Source organism: Lissotriton vulgaris, chromosome 3_1 (assembly GCF_964263255.1).
Source record: "Lissotriton vulgaris chromosome 3_1, aLisVul1.2, whole genome shotgun sequence".
NCBI classification, from domain to species: Eukaryota; Metazoa; Chordata; class Amphibia; order Caudata; family Salamandridae; genus Lissotriton; species Lissotriton vulgaris.
Window position 1 is genome coordinate 542,099,131 of NC_141689.1, and position 10,494 is coordinate 542,109,624.

At 41.0% G+C, this 10,494-nt stretch overlaps 1 protein-coding gene across 2 annotated transcripts in view; it reads left to right on the top strand.

Moving 5' to 3' along the window:
- The window catches only part of ZNF366 (zinc finger protein 366), a 149,563-nt gene extending 139,560 nt beyond the window's left edge, over positions 1-10,003 (top strand). Inside the window, exons 5-6 of one of the 2 annotated variants that reach the window (XR_015309288.1) lie at positions 5,588-7,144; positions 7,522-10,003. Coding sequence is in view for 1 of the 2 variants with exons in the window: in XM_086960800.1 (XP_086816926.1) it covers positions 5,588-6,102 (515 nt within the window). In the remaining variant the exon portion in view is untranslated. Of the gene's footprint in view, positions 1-5,587; positions 7,145-7,521 lie in introns of those variants that run through there. The other variant, XM_086960800.1, reaches the window with a different exon arrangement.
- The last annotated feature ends 491 nt before the right edge of the window (positions 10,004-10,494 follow it).

The window sequence follows — 10,494 nt, forward strand, 5'->3', positions numbered from 1 at the left end:
GGGCTTTATGCCGACGATATAGTAATTTACACCAGTGATCCAGCAATTGCCTTCCCCATAGTGGTTGAAAAGGCCAAAGAATTTGGAAATATATCAGGTTATGATATCAACGCTGAGAAGACGGAGCTCATGACGTGGAACATTGCAAATCCAAGCGTTGTGGTGACACCCTCAATCCGTTACCTCGGAGTTAAAATTACGCAAGACATTGACACCCTAGCTAAGGCTAATTTAGATCTGGTCTTCCGAGAATGTAGGGCCCTACTGAAATCCTGGGCGGGTCTTCGATTGTCAATTTTTGGGAAAGTCAACATCGTGAAAATGTCTATCCTTCCGAAACTGACTTTTATTTTTAATTCTATCCCCTTGGCTTTCGACTCTAAGCAACTTCACAAGTGTCAGCAAGAAATTAATTCTTTCATTTGGGGCAATAAGGCTACAAGGTTGGCCTGGAAAAAACTAAGGAGGAGGAGGGAAAAAGGAGGGCTTGCCCTGCCAGACCTGCAGTACTATTCTTGGGCATTTCAGCTTTCCCACTCAAGAATGCTCTTGAAGTCACCAGATATCTCTTCAAATGGGAGATTGTTTAAGGCAATGCTGGTGGGGGCAAACCTCCCGCTAGACGGGTTTCTGTTTAAGTTTGGAGATCGAAAGTTTTTTAAAAAGGTGAGGCTTAAGACTCTGCTAACACAACTGAAGTCATGGGTGCAAATTAAACGTAGAGTGGGGCTGGCATATTTTTCCAACTATGCTCAGATTTGGGACTCTCCTGGGCTCCCACCGTGTCCGCAAGACTCCCTGGCAGCCCCCCTAATTGAAGCTGGGATCTCAAGATGGGGTGAACTGGTATCTGGAGGTATCTTGATAGAGTGGGAGGAGCTTAGGGAGAAAGTAGGGCCAACATTGTCAAGATTTAAATACATTCAAATTAGCAGTTGGGCCAGAGAAGTAATTAGGAAAAATTCTAATACTGGGAGACTAAGCCCCCTAGAACAGCACCTAGTCGAAAAACAGACAGGAGGTAAGGAGGTTGCTTTTTGGTACTGGTCCATATTAGAAGAGATAAATGGAGATTTCAACCTCCCAATGGAGCTATGGGGAAGTGAAATCGTGTCATTAGACGAGGACTTGTGGATAAAATCCTTCTCTCTTTTGTATAAACTTGTTAAACCCGCCTGGTTGAGACGAAACCATCTGTTTACTCTACACCGGGCATATATCTCCCCTTTATGTCTATCTAAATATCAGGCTGGGAAATGCTGTAACAAATGTCAACTTCCAGCAGCCTCAGATACCCACATGTTTTGGGAATGCCCCCACATAATCGCTTATTGGAAAGAGCTTAAAGTCACTCTAGATTCAATTCTCAAGATCAACATCCCTCTATCGCTATCATTATTCATCTTTTGCTTTGATCAGAACATCATCCGGGCAGCGCGGTTCTTCCTATTCTATGCCATCCTTTTGGCAAGACAGCAGATATGTATACATTGGGTGGATACCATCCCCCCGCACACTCCGCTTGGTCATCGTCACTCTATGAAACCTCCAAGATAGATTTGAATAGATCCTGTAGAACCCAGTGCCTCACATTTTGGAAACTTTTGATAGATTGGAAGTGAAGCTTTCTTCGGCTCGTTGGGGTTTTTTTTTTTCTTGGTTTTTTTTCCCCCAAAGATCCGATGATTATGCCCTTATACTCCATGGCTTAGTACTGTGGTCTACCCCGACTCCGTTATTTACCTACTGGCCAAACAGGCATGAAGTTGCCTAGAGGAGCGTTAACAAGGTGCAACATATCTCCCGCCAACTCGTAATAAGTTCTGCCTAGTTCGCGAAGCGGCCCAATTATCAGGGCCTTGCTCCCAATGGCAGTGAGGTGGTTGGCGTGTTTTCTTTGCATCTATGGAACGAGTGTCGGGCAGATGAGGATATAAAATAAAAAAATAAAAATAAATAAAAAAAAGGTTTTTATTACAAACCAGTATTTGTATTCATGTTCTATCGTGGTATATTCAGCTGGATCTGAAGCAATACATTTGAGTCTGGTAAACTAAGACAATGGTAGATTTGTTTTAGAGATTCAAGATGAAAACTTTGACAATGCAAAAAAGAATTCTGTCAGCTGGCTTCCGATAGACACTTGTTTTGTAATTCTTTTTTTGACTGCCCAGGAGTGCAGAATATGTATCATCCGTGGAGGCCATGGATATTGCCGAGGTGGAGAGTGGGGCAAGTCAAGACAATGCGGTTACTGTAAAGTATTTGTTAGGTGAGGTATTTTCCCGTTAAGAAGGTTTTGGTTTCCTTCTTAAAGTGTGCCAAGGTCGGAAGTCTTCTAATGACAGGTGGGAGAGAGTTCCAAATTATTGGCGCGGCCCCAGAAAAGGCCTGATTGTAGGTTTTGTTCTTCCGGAAGCGTGCAGGTTGCAGCAGCAGGTCTTTGGCAGATGGAGAGTTTCTGGGTCCTCCGGATACCATGAGTTTTCGTGCAAGAAATGACGGGGAATTGGAGAAAAGGGCTTTGTGAGTAATGCAGGCCAGTTTAAATTGGATTCTGGCCTCTAAGGGAAGCCATTGCAGAGATTTGAGGAGCGGGATGATGTGGTTGAATTTCCTTGAGCCAGTTAGAAATCTGGCGGCAGTGTTGAGGCAGGCCTTCAAAGGGGCCAGAGAGTTCTTGGGTAGCCCTGCGAGAGTAGAGCTTCCATATTCAAGTCTGGAAATGACTAGTGCCTGGGTTGCCATTTTAAGGTCGGCCACATCGAGGAAGGGTTTTAAGTTTCTTAGGTAACTCAGGTGGATTCTGGCTGTTTTGGCCATCGAGTTTATATGGCTGCGCATGTCCAGGCTGCTGTCAAGGGTTATTCCAAGAGATTTTGCAGAATCAACAATGGTACGAGGGCAGTTTAGTGCTGTGATGGTCTTGATCCATTCCTGGATGTCTGGATTGGGTTTGGGTGTGGAGATCAGGAGAAATTCAGTTTTATTTGGTTGAGTTTTAACTGGTTGGCAGTGAGCCAGTGAATTGTCAGCTTCAAGGCCTCGTTCAGGAAGAGAATGTCCTTAGGGGAAGAGATTTTTAGGTAGATCTGAGTATCGTCTGCGTACAGAAGGTAGGAGATGTTGGCAGCATGTAGCACCTCAGTGAGAGGTTCAAGGTAAAGGTTGAAGAGGGTAGGGGAGAGGGTTGATCCTTGTGGGACTCCAACCGTAACCGGGGCGGGGGCAGATAGATTACCATTGGTGAGGACTCTCTGTGAGCGGTCCTGAAGGAAGGATCTAAACCATTCAAAGACCGTGCCATCCAGTCCCATCCTAAGTTTGAGGCGTTCAAGGAGAATTTTGTGGTTAACCGTATCAAAGGCAGAGGACAGGTCTAGGAGGATTAGGAGACAGGTTTTGCCTTAGTCGAGGGCTTGGAGGGCGTCATCTACTATGTGGAGGAGGGTAGTTTCCGTGCTGTGACCAGGTCTGAACCCTGATTGGAAGTTCATGTGTAGATCCACATGCATCTACTATTGGTCTGAAAGGTGGATCCGTCAAACTTGTGTGTACTATAGGTAACATACAAATGTAGTATTTACGGATACAGTATTTGCAAAAAATATTTCGTTTTCTCAGATATCCACTCTTTACCCAAAGCTTGCTGTAACACTTTTTTCAAGAACTTCTTGAAACCCCTTTGTGGGATACATTTGAAATTTAAAGTATATCCTCTAGTATTCCACATGTTTGTACACTTTATCCATATAGAAAACTGAATCTTTGGTCTCTCCTCCCCCACCTTCAACTGCCATTTTTATGGTGATTTGATTATTATTGATCAAATATTCCAATACTCTCCAGTCTACAGGGTTGAAGAATCATGGTTTTGATTAATACATTATACATCTAGTGAAAATGTGTTTTTCTTATTAATGGACACAAACATTTGAATATATGTTAATTCTATTTTTTGTTTTCGATTCCATTGTAAATGATTGTTAAAAGGACATTTAAACATCAATGGAACAATTAAAATGTAACAGTCACTATTATCAATCCCATTGGGACACAATCATGAAATGTGTGGAAAATAGATGATGAGAAGATTTCCACGAGAAAAACTTGAAAACATTAAATGATTTTTGGAATTTGGGCATATTTGGAGTCAAATTTGATCATTTCGAATAATTGTTTGCTGATAGCATCATATGCCAGAGTAGCTGGGACCTCCCTCAGAGTGAGAATAGCGAGCAGCAGATTGATGGAATGTGTCTTTGGTTGAACACCCAGCTAACACAACTAACATTTGAGGAGATTGTATGTAAATTACGGAACATTTAGGAGTGCACAGGGCTGTAACATTTACTTGAAAATCTGAGTTGTACCATGAGAGTATCTTCAGAAATGAGGAATTACCAGTGAAAATAAGAATACCAGGAAGACTGCCCCAGATTCTGTATATTTCCTCATAGATATTTTGTGACACAGAATTAACCTCCATGGTTGTCCCCTGCGAAATATGCAATTACTGTGGAAACAGACAATATTAGGCACAGCGCAGGTTGAAAGGAAGCTACAGGTCTCCAGACAAGCGAATGAGCTGGTTCTTATCCTGTTTGATAAACTGATAGTAGTTAAGCAATGTGGCATGCCTGTGGAATGAGCTTAGAAATGTTGTGCCAAAGAAGAACTTGCACAGAAAGGGAAGGTGACTTACTTTAAAAAAAAGAAGAAATACATCTCGAAAATAATGCTTATATTGCCAGCAATTCACAACATATTTTTGCACTTGACCCACAAGAGCTGAACGAGAACATTACCACTAATTCTGCAATGAAATAGCGCCAGTTAAGTAGATTAGCACTAGCCACGTCCTACGAAGTGAAAGAGTTGATAGCCAACACTACAGAGAGGGAAAGCATGCATCAAATAGCCACCAAAACACACTTTTGAAATTCGGTGAATCTAAATCTTTCGAGACTTGCTGGGACAAATAGTATTTATGCTCTTATTAAACTACATTTCTGCAAATGTACAAATCTAAAAGATCCAAAAACAGAAGTGCATCTGAATATGCTATGTTTTCTGATTCGTACAATTGTAAAAATCAAGATGGATTGTGGCTGAGGTCTGAAACAAGGGGTTCTCAGCTCTTATTCACAAAGGGATGAACTGCTGTTGTGCAGATGTTGATTGACCAAGGTGAAACAACACAGCACACAGTGGTAACTGCTGTCCCTTCTGTGCTGCACAGTTCATCTGTCTGGTCATGTCCCTCAAGAGTGCTGCTCCTTGTTAACTACTTTTTAATCTCCAGCAAAATGACTCCTCTCCCATTTTTAGCCCTCTTTCATAATGAAGGCTCCACACAAAGGGGACCAGCCACCACTGATGCGCCCTCCATTAACCCTGGTGACAATGAGTCTGCAGGAGCCAGCATGCTGCTCTTCAGGCTTCCTCAAAATACTCAGCGTTTGTTATTCGGGGATTAGGCACTTTCCCATATATATTTATACTGTACAGATCTTTGCAAGTCAATGTGAGTACCGTTGTGTGTCTATTTTCATCCATTGTTATTATTCATTTGATCACTTTACAGTGTTTGGAAGAACTGGGCTCTCACGCCCTAGTATCCTGAGAGGCCTGGACCAGAAAGAGCCCTTTGACCTCTCACAGAAAAGAAGAGCTAAACAAGAGGCATGCCGATCTGATGGAGAAAGTGCAAAGGGAAGCCCCTGCCAAGAGGAAGAGGAGACATCTGGTCTGAGCCAGGGGCTGTACCATGCCAAAGGCAAGCTGCCCCTGCCAGATGATATGTCCAGCAAACCTGGTTACAGCGGCGCAACCTTTCTAAACTCAGACTGTGAAGAGAAGGAGACTTTGACTGTTGAAAAAGGACCAGAAGTGATTGAGAGAGGTGATGATGAAGGAGTTGAAAATCAAAATGAACTATCCGAGAAACAGGAGAGTCGCAGCTTCAGACAGGTTCTAAACAAAAGACGAATACATTTTTCTGCAAACTATCTGTCCTACAAACACAGGAAAGAGAGCTTTAAGCAGTTATTGAAAAGGAAAATGCAGCATGGAAGACAAGTAGTCAAAATAGGAGTGTAAGAAGAAGGCTTCTAAATAACATTTTGAAGTGTAAAAATCAGATTGCAAACCTCAGGTAACAAGTATTTTCAGAGAGATGGTCTTCAAAAAAGGCTCTAAATGGAAAAAAAATCATTATCTGTAAAAATGTAAGCAAGAAGTGGGTTTAACTAAATCCTTCAAGTGGCCTCAAGCGCATCACTACATTAACAAAAACAGTTCCAAAACACAGAAACCACTTCACTCCACAGAAGGGGAAGTTCACACATGTATTCCTTTCAGTTCTCACTTCAAGGAGCTCAATTCGCCAGGCCAGTACACGGTAACCAGGACAGATTTGAATATTATGAACACGATTATCTCAGCAGCTGCTAGTATATTTCCTGTGAAAAGCAATAACATATCAATAAAATTTGTTTAAAAAGCAATAACATATGTTTACATTGCGTAGTCAGTGGGAGGATATTTTATTTATAAAGTTTTATATAGCGCGAACAAGTACCCGAAGGTTATCAGAGGGCAAAAGGGTGGAAGGTCAAAAACCCAATATCAACATTAAGTAAGAATACAAAGCATGAATAATCGCATAATTCACAGACACATGACACAGAGAGTAACACAAAAAACAGGTATATATCGGGCTAAGAGGGGGGCACACAATGCGGTAAAGAAGAGCAGCAACACATGATGGAACTTCCAGTGGAAAAGAGTTCCATACGTTTGGGGCCACGCCAGAGAAGGCTCAGTGACAAGTTCTCTTTTTTCTAAGGTTGAGTGGTTTCAGGAGGAAAGTGTTAGCGCTTCTTGAGGCTCTCCCACCACAGAATAATTCAAGCTTTTGCTCTAGGTACCTGGGAGTTTTGAAATGCATGGCTTTGTGCGTCACAATGGCAATATTTAACTGAATTCGAGCTTCGTAGGGTAACCATTTGAGAGATTTTAGGACTCGGGATATGTGCTCATTTCGTTTGGCACCTGTGATCAGTCTGGCCGCAGCGTTCAGTGATGCCCTTAGTGGAGCCATGGTGTATTTGGGAAGGCCACAGAGCATAGTGCTGCAGTAGTCTAGTCTCGGCAAGCCAACAACAAGAATAAGGGGAAACCTCTATTCTGACCTATATATCTTTACACCTGAGCATTAAAGTCTCTTCGAAATTTCATACAGGATGCAACAAGAAACATGAAATCATTCACTTAGACTTAGTATTTATATTTTATTTCTTTCATTTACTTTCTATCATTTTTATAACAGTTTTATTTTTCTCATTTTTTAGTAATTATTTTATCAAAATTACGATACAGGGACATGGTGACATATGTACAATGCTCAGGTGTAAAGATATATAGGTCAGAATAGAGGTTTCCCCTTATTCTTGTTGTTGGTTTGCCACTCCCTCCTCTAGACCTGAAAGTACCGTTGGGAGTACCCTTGTTATCCAGTCTAGTCTCGGCAAGACCAGTGCTTGGACCACCTGCTTGAAATCCTTTTGTGGCAGGAATGGTTTGATGTTTCTCAGGGTCCTCATCAGGTGGTTAGCTCCCTTACACACATTGCTGATATGATTTTTCATATTCAGGTGCTTGTCCAGGGTGATTCCGAGAGATTTGGCTGAGTCAATGATAAGGGGTGCAGTTGAAGGCTGTGAGGTGATTCAGCCAAAGGTCTAGCATGGAGATGTGGTCTGGGGGAGAGATGAGAAGGAATTCAGTTTTGGAAGTGTTGATGACTAGATGGTTCTCAGTTAACCAATTTTGTGTGTGGCCTGAAGGGTTGTGTGTCATCCGCATACATATGGTAGAGAATGTACGTAGAATTTAGTGATTTTGCTAGGCTCATAGTTTTCTGTGTCTAGATGTAACATAGATTTCAATGAACCTGTCTGTAAAGTGGTGAAAAGTCTGAAGGAGCCTTCTAAGATCAGCTTTGTTGAGTTTAAATCGCTGATATGTTAACTGAGAGACTCATGCAATACGGAGACCTTGAATTGGGACGGCAGGCACATTTTGTGTTAGTTGGAACCTGTGAGTGAATAAATGCCGGTATTTAGATGACTTCACAAAGCGTTGGCTTTGCTTGTGGCTGCTCGAGTGCAGGCAGTGTTACAATGCTGGGGACGGAGAATGGAAGACTCATCAATCATGTTAGGAAAGTAAGTGTAACTCTGGGGTGCGAAAAACTGTGCAGGGTTTCTATCTCTGTAGTCTAAGGCAGGTGTATCTTGGCTAAATAGCATTAATAGTCAAGTCTAAAGCTATCTGAGTGGTAGCCGAAGAAGAGAATGTAGTACAGCAGTGATGTTATTAGATCTGTGCGGAACCACACCATCCTCAGTGCAAGAAGGGTTTGAGAAACAGGCCATTTTATAAGGTGTTGCGATACATCAAGCCGGCATTTAATCGTTTCTCCCTGGATCATGGCCATGTCTTTGGTATTAACTTGATTTAGCAGTTCAAAACTGATAATTGTAACACATGGTTCTCGATTACTATAGCTACTTCAAGGGGCAGCGGGTTCCCATGAAGGATGATGAAACAGATATTTTTTACTGTGGACTGGGCCGCCAATGGTTCTCTAAAGATTGTAGGATTGGTGGACGAGGGATCAACCTGATCTACACTGCTTTGGAAGTATGAAGTGAAAGTGCTCCTTCAGAGTCCCTGCTGGTCAAAGTGAACATTTGAAATGAGAACAGTCTCTGAATAGGTGAGGAGAAATTCTGTGGACATGAAGGTTAGTTCACAAGATTATAGCCAATTTTAATGTCGATTTTCTATATCAAAAGTTGGCAGTCTATAGAATTGGTATTCAATAACAAAATGTGACGACCAGCTTGGCTAAAGAAAAAAGCATAATCACCTTTATGCTCAACTAAATGCCTCTCTGTGTGCACACTGCACGGCTGTGTGCACACAGAGAAGCTCCAGCAGGGGGCGCAAACCAAGGTCATGCAGCCTCTTCATCGCTTGGAGGCCCGAAACCCTTCAGGAGACCCTTTCCACCAAAGGCCAATGATTATGACATATGGGATATGGGAGACTTGGGTTATCATTACGTTCTGCAGGGGGCACTCGTCATTTTGTGTCATGGCACTGAACACCAGACGTCTCCACAGTTGCACTTAAGTTTGGCGCCTTCAGATGCAACAGAAAGATGTAATGAATTATTATGCTGAATCATGCACACATGCATACCTTTTTATTAAATACAAGACTAAACTCACACTGCTTATCAGAATGTAAAAGCGAAATTTGAGATACGACTGTTTCACATTTCATGTTGGATAGAACATTTGGTAATGTACAAACAAACAATACATTAGCGTAGATAAACTAATTAAAAAATAAGTTGATAATTTAAAAATGGCTTTAAATAACATTATTAAAATTGACAGAGGCACCTCATTATAAAGTATTAGATGCTTGCGAATTTTAAAGACTGCTGCCCTGTACTGTAAGAAGGTATGAAGTAATGGCTCACAGTTAAATATTGGTGCTTAGTATAATCAATATTCATTAAAGTTCTAGCCATTATGAATCCTAACAATATTATATGTATATAAATATAAGGCACCGTTCCCAATGCCGTTACTTTAATGCAAGATTGTATTTAAATAAAGTTAAGTGAAACGAAAAAAATAGCAAGGCAGGGTTAGAAAAATTACAATACAAATATGCTGACGTGATCAATACTTTTTTTACAAATCAACGCTCGGCCGCTTTCCATCAATTATCCCTAAGGGCAATGCATGTGAACTATTCCTCCAAGGTGAATAATTTGCTATACTACATTTTTCATGAATGTGATATCTAATAAAAATGCTTTATTTGGAATAAACAGGAACGCAAATTCTATTCAGAAAAAGCACATATCTTGAATATATGAATACTGCTGATATATTTAATTAAAATTACTTTTTAAAGCTCTGGAGTCTTGAATCATTTATTACTATCGTTTTCTACCTTTAGGTAAACGAAGTTAAAATAATTTTTAAATATGGTGAGATGTCAAATAATATTTTTCTTTCTCCTGGAAGTTACATTTTCTTCTGGAATCCCCAAAAACCTGCATGCTGTTGAAGTCACATTATGAATTCAGTATGTTGAATATTTATTCCTATCTAAATGGAAACAAGGTAGACATGGCATTATTGTCAGCAATGACTACTTCTCGAATGATAAAGGAAAGAATTCGAAAAGTACGTGCCTGAAATGGTGCAGGGTTGGTAAGCTCATCTCAAAAGCTATATAAAGGTACTTCATACTTTTTCATAGTATATCGTCCTAAAGAGGTCAAAGGAAAAAAGATTACACATCAGAACATCATAGTCAGAAATATTTTCGGACACAAATGCTGTGCCCTAAATATAGTTCACAGAAAGGGAGACTCCTCCGAGTACCCATGGTGCTGACATG